The sequence below is a fragment of the Lagopus leucura genome, unplaced genomic scaffold, assembly GCF_019238085.1.
Source record: "Lagopus leucura isolate 7727_CA_CO unplaced genomic scaffold, USGS_WTPT01 Super-Scaffold_100009, whole genome shotgun sequence".
In the NCBI taxonomy this organism is placed as follows: domain Eukaryota; kingdom Metazoa; phylum Chordata; class Aves; order Galliformes; family Phasianidae; genus Lagopus; species Lagopus leucura.
The window spans coordinates 19,856,136-19,869,920 of NW_024962266.1; the positions used below are offsets into that span (position 1 = coordinate 19,856,136).

General features: G+C 53.2%; 1 protein-coding gene across 4 annotated transcripts in view; it reads left to right on the plus strand.

The window, feature by feature from the left end:
* Positions 1 to 13,785, plus strand: part of RNF220 (ring finger protein 220) — a 159,921-nt gene that overhangs the window by 58,671 nt on the left and 87,465 nt on the right. For 2 of the 4 annotated variants that reach the window (XM_042873202.1, XM_042873204.1), the window contains exon 3: positions 3,433 to 3,507. The exons of the other annotated variants lie outside the window; for them this stretch is intronic. In XM_042873202.1, coding sequence (XP_042729136.1) covers positions 3,433 to 3,507 — 75 coding nt within the window. The remainder of the gene's footprint in view (positions 1 to 3,432; positions 3,508 to 13,785) is intronic. 4 annotated transcript variants of the gene reach the window in all.

The window sequence follows — 13,785 nt, forward strand, 5'->3', positions numbered from 1 at the left end:
TCTTTCACAATGAGAAGTGCCTGACATGTTAGGTTTCTCAGGAGAAATACTTCCTGTGGACAAACTTCAGGGTTAAATTCACCCCACCCACAGCCATCCACAGATTTTATCCAGATGCAGAGCAGGGCTGGGATGCACAAACCCTCTGCTCCCTGGAAGCTCCTGCCATGCATCGTGCGAGTTGGACTCAATGGTCCTTATGGGTCCCTTACAACTTGGGATACTCTATCATTCTATGATCTCAGTCTGAGCTCACCCCAAATCTGCTCGTGTGACTCCCAGCCCACGTCAACAGCAAGCCAAATAGTTGATGGAAAGCTTTCATGCATTAGGATTCATTAGCTGGGGCTCTATGAGCAGCAAAGGGACGCCTGGATGTTGCCAAGTGAGCCCTGCTGAAGGCACTATGGGGTGAGGCAGCCTGGGAGAGCAGAGTGAGTTGATGGGTTGGTCACTGGGGGAGAGGCTGAGCTCTTGAGAGCCTGGGTGAGCCCTGAGGCCTATACTGGGGAAGAAAATGTGGTGTCCCCTTGTGCCATCACTGGAGCACTGAAGTGGGCAAGCAGCAGCCGGGAGTGCCACTTCTCCCCATAGCCCCCAGTGGCTCTGCCCAAGGACGGGAAGCACAGGCTGTTGGGCTCAGAGTGAGCAGGATGAGCCACACTGTAAACAGGACAAGGCTTGTAAACATCTCCAGCTGGGATAAATTTAGCCTATTGGGGCTGCAGCCCCGGTGCAGCAGGACACAGTGTCAGGGCATTGTCGAGGACAGAACGGGAGAAAGAAGCTGAATAAACAAACACAGCTTGTCTTCTTTTTTATTATTTTTCTTTTTGTGTGTGTGTGTGTGTGTCTCAGCATTGTTATTTCAGCCAGACAATTGCCCTGCAGATCGAGGGAACAGACTGGAGTTTAAGCAAGCTTGGCTCCCAGTGACTCCCTTCTCACTCTGTGCTTTCATCCTTGTGTTCAGTGTGTCCCGTACCGGTGTGCACCAGCATAAAGATGCTCCATGTACCTCCCTGTGCTGTCTCACAGGGGCCTAAAGGGTGAGACCCCCTAGTCTGGCTTTGGCAGTTGTGCAAAGTTTTGCTTCCCCTGCATGCACAGCCCAGCCTAGCGCCAATGGGAATCAAGAGGCATGGCATACTCTGTTCACATTTGTGCATGGCTCCATGAGCAGCTTTGGAGGTGTGCTCCTGTGCATAGGGGATGCTGCAGAAGTGGATGTCTGTGCAAAACTTGAGAAATGGGGATCAGGACATTTCCCTGACAAAATCACTCATGGCCTCAGGAGCAAAGGGCATGATTGGCTCTGCCAATGCTGCCCTGCCAGGACCCAAGTCTTCTCTAAAAGCCATAGTTAGAGGTAGCTTTATTTTCACATCTTAATTTTATTTTTCTCACATCTCTCCCTGACACACACACACACATACACACAACGCACTCCTATTGGAAAAACGATTTTAATACCCATGGTGCATTGTCCTGGTGTGATATAAAATCCAATGACATGTGGCATTTGGAAAAGGTCACTTCCCCCATCAGGATTCATTATCCTGCCTCAGCCTGGGAAGCCATGGGGTTGCCCCTGCCTCTGCAGATCCCTTGCCCCCTCCCCAGCTGCAGGGTGTGCAGGATGAGGGGATGGCAGGGCAGCCCCTGGGCTCTGATTACTGGCATCCCCAGAGCAGGAGCAGCTCCTGCAGTGCCCTCACTGCACACGGCTGCAGAAGGGAAATGTTCCCCTTCCTTGTTTCACTTGTTCAATTTTGGAGCGGGTGGGTTTGAGGAGTGCCCCGCGGTGTCGATGCTCACCACCAGTGAGGCAGAACTGAGAAGAGAAAGTGGAGCAGCTCAGCAAAGCCCAGCTCCTTGTTCACACCAATCAGCTCCATACTGTCTCACCAGTGCTTGCACTCCCAAGGAAGGTGTCACCTCTGCCCAGGCTGTGGGGTCTTTGCCCTCTCTCATAGGTCGCTGCTTAAATGTGGTTCCTGGTGAAGGTTACAGGGGATGCAGGGCTGGGGATGCTCACAGTGCTGTCCCATGGTATTCTCAGGCTTTCTCCTTTCCTTGGGCTCATTTCTGTTTCCCCATCCTTATCCAGTACACAGCCACCTCCACGGCCCATTCCCATCCCAGCCCAAAGCAACTCCCTGGGAAGGACATGGGAAGGACGAGCATGGGGTGGTGCATGGTGGACACAGCCCTTTGCAAGGGGCAACGCATCCCATGGGGCAGGCAGGAGGACTGGGACTTTGCACCTCCCGTGAGCTCCCTGGGGCCAGACTGTCACCTCTGTCTTCCCATTCCAACCTGCAAGAGAGTGGGGGCTGCAGAAGGGCAGAGGCTGGGGCAGGAGCAGGATTTTGTCCAGGGTTTGTGTGCTTTTTTGCAGCAGGGAGCAGAGCTAGATGCCTGCTGAAGATGACTTTTCAGAGTGTTGAGGGTGATGGTGAGCGTAGCCCCTTCCACCATATAAACACCAATGAGTTATGGGTACCCCAGCCTCTAATTATGCAGTCAGCCCCAAATAGGCTGTGTCTAACGAGGCTGACAGACTAATATCTCAAGAGCCCTTAATGCGTTATCATCTCTTGCTGTATGACCTCATATTTATAACTGCTCTGGTGGGAGGTTGAGAAATGTCCTTCTCTCTCCCCAGCCCCCTCCCCAACTTTCCTCCCCCCCGGAGCAGCAGCTCTTCAGCCTCATCTGTTAGGATCAGGAGGAGAGAGGCGACTTCTCTCCATCCATCATGGGCTGAGTTCGTGCTATTAGATGATTAAAGGCATTTTTTATAATATTTGGAAGAGGCTTTGAAACATCTCTCAAACAGGGTGATGAATGCCCGCTTAACCCTTTCCTGGCCAGCGAAGGGGCGGTTGGGCAGCACAGTGACAAGGTGTGATTCATGGGCACCTGCAGGAAGCAGGGAGGACGTGGTGGTTTCTGAGGCTGCAACGGCTCCAGCAAGAGGAAGCAGTGCCTGTCCTCTCCCTGGTGCTTACACAAGAGGCCCCGGGGGGGCCGTGCACACATGGCAGAGCCCCCTGTCCTATTCTGCGCCAGTGCAGCTGTTCCCTTGCCTCCTTCTCTCCATGCCCAATCCCAGTGTCTTGCTCCCATCTGCCAAGTCCCATTCCCATAAGAAATCAGAGGCATCGAGATCCTTTGCTAGGATTCATCCCTTCCAATTTGGGGTATTCTATGATTCTATGATGTCATGGCCTTGCTTGGAGTTGGTCAGAAAGACGTATGGGGATGATGGCCATGGGTGACCTAAAGCCTATTCAACACCAGATGGGTGACATTAGCCATGCTGTGTCCCGGTGGGAGTGGAGGTATCACACACTGGGGAAGGAACCCCCTCCTTTGCTCACAGGCACAATATTTCATAATCCCCATTTCTTGTCGATTGATTGCCAGATAGAAGCGACAGCCAAAGAGGGCCCCAGGCGTCTGCAACTGCCACTCATCGTATGATTTTAACTCTCCCCCTCTGTAAGTTTGCATTCTTTTCTTGTTGTCGTTTTTACCTAAGTAAGTCTTTTCCTCCCTTCTCCCCCAAAAATGATGCTGAGAAATCCCACCATTCTCCTCAGTTTGTTGTTGAATGTACGAGTAGCTGAGAAGGGTTAATGCATGATTAAGAGACGTTTTATTAAAATGGTTAATCTGTCATTAGAGAGTCCAAGAGATCAATAGATTCCTTATAGCCACAGCCTACAATCATCTTTAGCACCGCTGACTGTGGGCTTAAGACCCCAAGCAGCATGCTAGGGACTCCTGCCACCTCTGTGTGCCCCTCTGTGGTCCCATTATCCCAAAAAGAAGCAGTCTGGTCACCTCCTAGCTCCTGTCCCAAGATGCTGATCCAATGGATGTTGCTGGTGATCACAGCTCCGTGTCCCCTTTGGGATGCTCTCCCCCTCCGTGCACCCTTTCTGCCCCTGGGGGTGCTTGCTGTGAGCTGTGCTCTTCAGATCCCATGACAAATCCCAGAGCCACCAGGATGCTGACCCCAGCCATGCTGTTTAGACGGGCTGACAGCAGCACAGCTGAGCCAGAGCAGGCAGGAGGGCATGGGACAGCATCCCAGGATCTGGGAAGCGATGGGTCCTGTTGGGGCCACCAATATAACTCAGTGAGTCTCGTGCTGGGGGTGCTGGTTGCTCTGCTCCCTGTGGACAAGATGGTACATGTGAAATGAAGGTTGAAAATGATGTAAGTTCATCCTGTTATTTTCTGCTTCTCTTTCCTGTGCTCATCCCATTGCCTCGAATAACCCGGTCATAAATCCTAGTGCTCCTGCCTGCCCTGTGTGTGCATGCCCAGTGCTCATCCCTCCCACGTGCTCGCCATGGGGTTAGGGGGAGATATTCCAGACCCTCTGGGTCCAGCCCTCTCCTTCCCTGCCTCAGTGCTTATTTCTGGGCCATTATGTTCGACAGGGAGAATTTGTTTCTGTCCAGAGCAGATGCCCGGACAGTCTCAAACCTCTGAGGATTTATCATCCTGAGCTTTTGTTTGTAGGTCCGTGGGACCCCTCTGCCCCATAGCCGAGCCCAGATAGCTTTGCTGTCTCCTCCAGGAGACTCTTGATGAGTGGTGAGGCATTGGTGCAGGCTGCCCAGGGAGGTGGTGGGGTCACTGTCCCTGGAGGCGTTCAAGGGACGTGGCACAGAATTTTAATGGGCATTGGTGGTGATGGGCTGGTGGTTGGATTTAATGGTAAGACTCGATGGTCTTAAAGATTCTATGATTCTATGAGTGGGAATGGTGGGGATGGGTTGGGGTTGGACTGGATGATCTTAGTGACTTTTTCCAATCTCTGATTCTATGATTCTATGAAAGCAGGGCAGTATAAACTGTGTATGGTGATGTCCATTGCACGAGCTGTCTGTGCGATTACACAGGGGTGGTGATAGTGAGGATTTGGGTTCTCCTCCTGCCCTACAGCCACCAGGATGAGGTGTCCCAGCATCGCTCTGGAGGCCATCAGAGAAAAGCAAAGGTGTGCAGGGCTGCTCCACCACAGCCCCACTGCCCCGTCCCCTCCCAGCCACCCACATTCCTCCGCAGCGCCGATGAGGGGGCCAACCTTTGGCACCTTTATTGACACTCCCTGAGTTCATACAGTGACTCTACAATCTTTCCCTGAGATTATTAAGAATTAATTGATCGCTTTTATATTCCCCCCAGTACCCAGTGCTGCTCTGCGACAGGCGGTGGGAGGAGGCAGGGAGCAGGGAGGAGGGCGGGGTGTGTGTAAAAAAACACACTGATAAATGTTAATTACTCTTTTACAGCCCTTGTCAAATTCCAAAGCAAGTCGTAAATTCATTAAACTCTAACGGATTAAGCACATGCAGCTTATTTAGTCGCCATAAACAAGATCATTTGGATGTTGATTTTCCCCTTTTTATTGCTCCAGCAGAAAAGGGGAAAAATCAGATCAGGGAAGCAATTGGTGGTTACCAGGGAGTCAGAAAAGTTTGGATTTATGTAATATCTTGTGTTGTTGTGTTGTCGCTCTCTGGCAGCTCTCGGTATCTCCCAGTCCTCAGGCTGTGCTCCATTTGGCCAAGCCTGCATGGGCAAGGCAGGGAGCATAGAACAGAGTCACGGGATCATTAAGGTTGGAAAAGAGCTCTAAGATGGTCCTGTCCAGCCTTCTGCCTACCACCAATGCTGCCCACTGACCACATCCCTCAGTGCCACATCCCCACGGCTCTGGAACACCTCCACAGACAGTGACCCCACCACCTCCCTGGGCAGCCTGTGTCACTGCATCACCACTCTTTCTGAGAAGAATGTATTCCTAATATCCAACCTAAACCTCCCTGGTGCAGCTTGAGGCCATCCTCTCTAGTCCTACTGAGGGGCCGCCCCTGAGTGGGGTCAGGCAGGGCAGAGATGTGTGCCACGGTGGGGTTGTGCCGGGCTGCCTTGTTGGCATGCCCTAGTGCCAGGTCTCCAGCAGTGGGATGTTCCCAGCTGAGCCCAGCAGCAGACGAAGGCACGTGGGGAGGGACACTTGCTTCCACCAGCAATACGGGGGGAGCCAGACACCCACTGTTCTGAACACAGGGACAGGACCCAAGGTCTGAGCCCTACATTGCTGCCAGCCCACTCTGCACGCTCACCATCCTGCACTTGTTAATAACGCAGGCTGACCTCCTGAGCAGTGAGAGCGGGGAAAGGAGAATGAGAGGAGGGTCATGGAGATTAATTAATACTCAGAGCTCTAATTATGAGTTTCTTCAACACCGGGCTTCTAATGAGGAACAGGCACTGAGACAGCTCTGCATCCTGCTGCCCCACTGCCGGCCCCTCTGAGACATCTCCTGCATCCCAGCAACGCTAGGGGGATGCAGCCAGCCCTGGCCACCCCCAGCACATTGTGGGAACAGGAGCAGGAGGTGGCCCAGAGGGACCCTTACAGCCCTGCAACATGCAGGTTAGGATGCTCCAGGACCTGGCAGCCCCCCGTGATGTTGCACAGCAGACGTGAGCTACAGGCAGCAGAGGGAACTCTACACCCCTCTCTGAGTGCTCTCTAAGCAGTAGCTAACAGCCACTAGCTAATAACTTTATGGCTTCAAAGTAGCTCATTTATCATGCTGAAGTTTGTTTATGCACTAGTTATATGGCGCACTATAGCAGATCTGTGTTTGGCTGATAAATTCCCAATGACAAGCAAGGCTACCAAACAGGACCCACTGAGTCCAAAAGACCAGTAGCTTTTTCCTGAACTCTGCTTTCTGAGATAAGGATGAGTTTTCCCTCTTTTGTTTCACAAGGAGAAGGGGGAAAAAAAATGACAACTTGCAAACTCAAAATAAAAAAAATAAATGAATAAAAATAAAATCCTGTTCCAAATTGAAATTCTTGTTCCAATATAAGTTTCCCATTACTGTGGTTTGTGTTGTCGGTCAGAGGAGGAAGAAGGATGCCTGGGGAGGATGGGGAAAGTGACGCACACAAGCCCATACCAGGAGATTTGGGTACATGCAGAGGGAGCACAGGCTCCTAAAGATCTGGATCATAGAATCATAGAAGGCCAGAGTTGGAAGGACCCATGGGCATCGCTGAACTCCTGGCTATCCTGATGTCCCATGGATGTCCCTGGGAATGGCATAGCTCAGTCCCTTCTGCTTTCAGGAAGCATGTTTTGGGGGCAGTTTGGCAACTTGCTGGTCTTATAATGTTTGCCATTATTTTTTCATTGCTTTTTATTGTATTTGTCAATACTTTGAGGCTGTGTGTGTTTTGTTGCTGAGCACAGCACAGCTGCTCACCTGTACTGGGTTAATCACTTGAATCCTGCTAATAATAATGACCTTCACATTCTGGCTTGCTCTATCAGAGGAGCCAAACCCACTTTGCAAACAGTGCTGAGCTCGGTCTTCCAACTCCATGCAAACAGGATGGGTCAGGATTAGTGCTGCTGCAGCAGTGGGGAAACTGAGGCAAAAAGCAGAGAGCGTGTTAGGCTCTGCTCAACCTTTTCTTTGACCACCAGGTCTCACCCCACTCCAGTTCCCATGGCAGCTTCCACAGGTCTCACCTGGGATGCCTCTGCGAGGGATAAATCCAGGACATCCCAGCCTGCAGCATCCCTCTGCCTCTCGGCTGCTACCTGTCGCACCCATACCTGTGCCTATCCCAACCACGCAGCTGCATCTGTTGCTGCATGTCCCGGTCCCGCAGGCTGTAAATACTGCCAGTGTGTCAGGGAGGTTGAGCGGTTTATGGCTCAAGGTCAGGCCCATGAATCATAAAAAGGTGTCGGAAGGAGCATTAACTCCTAGCCTTCGCTCAGCCGCTGTGTGGTTTCAGGCGGGGCCCCGGAGGCAGTGATTAAAGGGTGCACCTTCCCCTTTCTGTTTTACGGTAAAAGGAAAGCAGTAAATTAGAAGCCCACAGGCTGCGGCAGGCCAAGTCCCAGCAGTGCAGTGCCTACGCAAGGATCAACCCTGAGAGCCCACGGCTGCCCCATGGCACAGCCCTGGGCAGGACCCGGCCCCTCCATGTGCCCAGTGGCTCATCCTCAGCTCATCTCTGTCCCAGTCATGGAATCACAGAGTCGTTAAGGTTGGGAAAGATCTCTAAGATCATCCAGCCCAACCCCAATCCACCCCACTGACCACATCCCTCAGTGCCACATCTCCACTATTCCTGAACACCTCCAGGGATGGTGACCCCATCACCTCCCTGGATGGCTGTGCCACCGCATCACCGCTCTCTCCGAGAATAAATTGTTCCAAATATCCAACCTGAACCTCCTCCAGTGCAACTGAAATGTCCCTGTCCATGGCAAGGGTTAGAACTAGATGATTTTTACGGAGCCTTCCAACTCAAACCATTTAATGATACCACTGTGGGATTCCTGTTCAGGTCCAGACCATGGGGTGTGCGGGGCTAGGGGGACCTGGGTGACACCCAGAACTGCAGGTCCACCCTGCATGACCACGGCAGGGGGAGTGAACGTAAGCCTGCCCCCAGATGCTGCCATTTTCTATAGCTCATCCACGGCATCGCTGTGTTGTGTCCCAGTTAGGGTTGCCACCGGTGCGCAGCGGTGTCCGCAGCGCCTAGAGGCTGCGGGGGCCCAGCCGGCCTCGGGTAGGGCTGCCACCGCCTGCCGGCTGCCGGTAATAGCAGCGGCCGCAGGGACGCGGCGGGGCCGTGCCTGCCCTCGGAGCTTGGAGCGGAGCTGGAGGTGAACTGGGTTGCAGGAGAAGCTCCGCGTCCAAAGCTGGGGCGAGGCATGGTTTGTCTTTGCAGAGGGATAGAGGGAAACTAGGAACTTGCGAGGAGAGAAAGTGCTTCTCCCTGCCCTAAAGAACCCAGCGTGCTTTTTCCCACTGGGGAATGGCATGGCGGAGGCCTGGAATTGACGGTGCTGCCAGCACTGATGGATGGCGCAACGGAGGGAGCAAAGCGGGTCAGCAGAGCAGAAAGGAGAGCAGACAAAGAGGCAGCGTCCCCGGCTCCCAGCCGAGGCGGTGACACCCAGTGCCGGCGCGGTGCCCACAACAGCCCCGGCTCTGTTGCACGACGTGCTGGCACAGCTGGGGTACCTGGGTGCGCCCCGTGCCGCTGCGCTCACCCCAACAACGGCAGCTTTTCTTCAGCCCCTGCACAAGCTGCCATTGTTCAGACGCTTCCCTGAGGTCCTGCTGCTCCCAGGAGGATTTTCAGCGTCTCGGAGCTGCTGGAGCTCCACTCGTGTTGATAAAATGGCCAGGTTTGTTTTCTTCAGGCAGTTCCACAGCAGGACACCTCCCAGCAGTGCTGCCGTGCCAGCCCATAGCCACCCCTGCCTCAGTTTCCCCACTGGTGGCTGAGGTCCCTTTGCAGATGTGCTGTGAATCCGGAGATGTCAGAGAGCCCTAGTCTCCAAAGCCCCGCTGCTGAGCGTGCTGCCCTGCTGCTCACTGCTCCCGCAGCCACGAGGAGGAGTGCAGGGAAGGGGCTCAGCTTCAAATCAATGTTGAGTGCTGTGATACGAATCTCTTATCACTGTTGTCATTGTAATGGCTGGGACCAAAATGCTGGGCTGAGCGGGAGCCAGATCTCAGCGTGGCTGGGGGTGAGGAGGAGATGGGCACAGCAGGAGATGGAGTCCCAGCTTTGGGACTGCCCCAGGTCCTTCCCAGCTCCTTACGAATAAAAAAGTTCCTGATGGCAAGGGTGGCAGCAGAAATACAGGACTAAAGGAATAGGTCCTGCATGCCCAGGCCATGCTCAGGGTGGAGGCACATGCAGAAGGGCAACCCAGAGAGCTGACAGTTCTCACCAGGGACAGGGTGCTCCCACCTCCACTCCTTCCTGCTCCCACCTCCACAGCCTCTGCCCCATCTCCCCCAGCTGTTCAGAAACAACTTGGGCATGCAGTTCTCATAGCTGTGCTGGCATCTGGAGATACAGGAGCAAATGGGCTCTCGACCAGAGCTGGGGCCTTTGTTCCCATCAGAGCCCAAAAGCACCTTTTCCAGTGGATAAGGCAAAGGGTGCAGGCAACAGCAGCATCCCAGTGCCCTGATGGATGTGCTGAGCAGCAGTGCCATTCCTACCGAGCCAGCAGACAAGCTTTGCATTTAACCCCTCATACTTGTCCCCTATATTTTATTAACAACTGTTGATTGGGATCCCAAGGTCATCCGTCCGTACAGAGACACAGATAAAATCTAACAGTGCTGCAATCCCCTACATCTCCAGGCCCACCAATCTCTCATCTATCTGCAATCTGTCTTCCACCACACTTGTTTCCAGCTGCTGGGCAGCTCTGAAGCTGTGGTTCTGGATGCAGGTTGCACGGTTGATCAGCCTCGGGGAGATGATGGTTGGGGTGCTGCCCCACAGAGGCGCCTCAGGGTTTTGGCCATTTAATTCCAGGAAGAGCACCCTGTCAGGGCGAGTGAAATTGGCCTGATGCAGGATTTATTAGTGCTTCTTTCCCTCTGCCTCCTGCTGGGTGCTGTGCTAAGATCCCATGCCGCACAGTCATCTTGCTAAAGCTAAGGGGAGCTTAGTGGTTAAATGGTTTTCTTGCAGCTGCGGAGTTCAGTGCTTGCCAACAAGCTGAGACTCGGCTGAAGTAACAAACAGGGCAGACGGAGGTGGGAAAGCAGTGCTGGGCAGTGGGGAGCCCATGGGTGTCCATGCACCATGTGTGATGCATATGGGCAATGCAGGGGTGTCGCATACCCCTATCCATGGCGTGGAGACTAACTCAGCTCCGGTGAGAGGTGCATCTGTCCCAGCTCTAAGTTTAAATCTCTCGGAAATGCTTTCATTAAACAGAGCTAACGTGAAATATCAGAGCTTGCCCGTATTTTTAGCCCTTGCTCTTCTGGCTCTGCCAGCAGTAGATCTGTACACATGAGCACACTTTGGGCTCGGCATTAAGCTGACCGCTCCGGCTGTACGTGCTGCTGGGACACTGCTGCAGTAACCAACCGGCTCTGCAGATGGGGATAGCGGAGCTGGGAAACCAGCCCCGACTCCAGATGGCACCTCGGGAGGAGCCCCTGCGGCAGGAGGGCACCTCGCACTCCAGCACGCTGCAGTGATAGCAGACAGGGCTGCCCCAGGGATCCCATGGGTCGCATGAGTCAAGTGTTCCAGCAGGATCCGGGGGAGAGCAGGGTGGTTTTATGGGTAGTGATGGCATTTACAGCCCCGCAGGCTGAGGCACTGATCCCCAGCTAATTGCCACGAGATCCTGAGGGCAGCGCTGGCCCCATCCTGTCTTTGCAGCACTCTTGGCTGACCCACGTCCCATGAGTTTGGGGTGGCTCAGCATTGCCTTGCTGGTAAGGTCTTCAGCAGGTGTCACTGTGGATTGAGACTTCCCTTCGTGGGAAGGGCCGGAGATTGTCCCTTTGCCCCGCTCCTTTCTCTCTCCCCCCACTGCAGCATCACAGGCGGCCCTGCAGCACACCCCGCATTTTTTTCCCATCACCTGCCACAGGCCCCGCATGTTTCCATTTAGCCGACATAGTGGAAAGCTGTAAAACATGTGTCTGCTTCCCAAGGAGGGAGAAAAAATGACTTCAACAGCTTGGTCCAGTTAACAGCTCAGGCTCTCAACTCCACTGTTGGCTTGGCAGGGACTTTGCTGCATGCCCTGCACTAGTTGGACCAAGGTGTGCGTCTGGAGGGAAGGGTGCATGGAGCAGGATATTTTGGGGATGGGCTGCCCCAGGGAGCGGTCAGCAGCAGTACTTTCTACCCGTCTCCATGGGCTCCTCCCAGCGCAGCTCCCCATCCATCCCATACATTTACCTAACGCTAATGAGACGTATTGATTGGAATGATGGGATTTGTAAAGGTCGCAGGGTTAAAGTACATAAAACCAGCCTTTCTGGAGCTGCAATATCAGGGCCGATGGGTCTGGTGGGAGAGATTAAAGGCCTCGTGCTGCAAGAATGGAGAGAGCTGACAGCAATTACATTTCAGATGTGTGCATAGTTATAACTCCTTCCCACAAGACAGGCGGCTGCGTCCCCACACTGCAGAGAGGGTCTGCAGCCCCCAGCTCCCTTCCAAAGGGAAGATTTTGATAGAGCAGGTCAGAGAATGAAAGGGGGAAAAGAGAGGCTGGCGCTCTCTTTGAAGAGGCGGTACCCTGACCCATCCCTGTGGCTGGGCTTGGGTGCCTGTTTTAGTATTCCTAGCTAAGATAGAATAGGGATGCTGTAACAAAATTACATCAGTGACATCTCTACTCCTAAAACACTGCAGTCCCTTTTGTGAGAGCAGGACTCCCACTACTGGTAACGAGCTGGCAGCTCATTAGAGACACATCTGTCCCCTGGGAAGGGCCCTCCATCCCCAGCAGCTCCTGCATAAGGGCTGGGAGACACACAGCCCCTCACCCCAAACACTGCAGGAGAATGGAGTTGGTTGGAGATCTGCCCCACGTTTGGGTCAGGTGCTTGGGGAGCTCAGTCCCTCTTGCTCAGCCCCAAGCTGCTCCCACCAAAGGGACCTAGCTGCTGGGGACCCCCACTCAGCCCATTGTTCCTCTATAGCAGAGGAAACACCCATCTCCATATAGTTCAGGCATCCCCAAGCTTGCTCTGCCTTTATTTATCCCTCCCACGCACTCTCCTTCGCTCTCTCAGATGGTAATGAGTGGTTTTCACTGGGAACTAAATGAAGTTGATTGCCCACTGGTGTCTGCCATTAGTGGTAATTAGTTAAAACATCAGAGTATAAACAGTAAATTGGCTCTAATAATTAATACTAGCACTCAAGCATATGAGAGACACAGAGACTGGGAGAGAAGCAGCGGCAAGCTTGTAAAATCAGCTGGGGCTGTTTTAATTAAAAAAGAAGGAATGTAAGTAACACAGTATTGGAAAAAGGACAAAAGCCATCAGGATCTCACTTGTTAGGAGCGTGGTGGTGTATCTCCGGGAGCTGAGCTTGGACGAGGGCAATGCAGGAGCTGCTTTGCTCTCCAACACTGGCTTTGACCTCTGGGTTCCTTGGGGAAAGAGGAGTGTGGTGCTGCCAGGGCATGCAGATCCCACAGAGAAAGGTTGGGTTTTCACTTAGAATAATAAGTTTTCTCCCTGTTTTTCCAACGTTTGAGTGCGTCTGCCCTTCTGATTGGGGCTTCCGAAAACCATACTTTGAGGAAAAGCTCACTGCCCACCCCGAAGTGATGAAACACTAGCAGTAATGTTGGGGCTGGTGCTGAGCCCCAGGGTGGCAGCAAGGGGCAGAAGTGTGGGGCAGAGCTCAGGGAGGAGGGGGGCTGTGTGCATATGGCTATTAATCATCCCCGCGTGCGTTAACCATGCTAATGTCGTCAGTGACAATAGCCCATCTTGGCTCTTGATTTAGGGTCTGTGAACGGAAGCCGGGCTCCTGGGAGTAAATGCGTGAATCCTCCGCTGATACTAAACCTTCTAATAAATCTCACGCACACCAAAAAGCCCTGGGCACTAAATCCCAGAATCCGGTAATTGAAACCCTTACGGCTCTCAGAAAAAAATTTAACCGGTGAGTGGAAGCGAGTGGATGTTTGTACAGAATATCCGTCCTATCTGCACCTGATTATCTCTGGAGGAGACAAAGGAAACCCCGTGCTCCCTCAGTGTGTACTTCATTCCCTGGGCTTAAATAATCCTTTGGGAAATGGTAGTGTCAGTGTTTGGGGATGCTGTCTGTGTGTCATCACCCCCAAAAGCCACTGGGGTCCAGTTTGCATCCCTGAAGGTGTTCAAGCACTGTGGAGGTGTGGTACTGAGGACATGG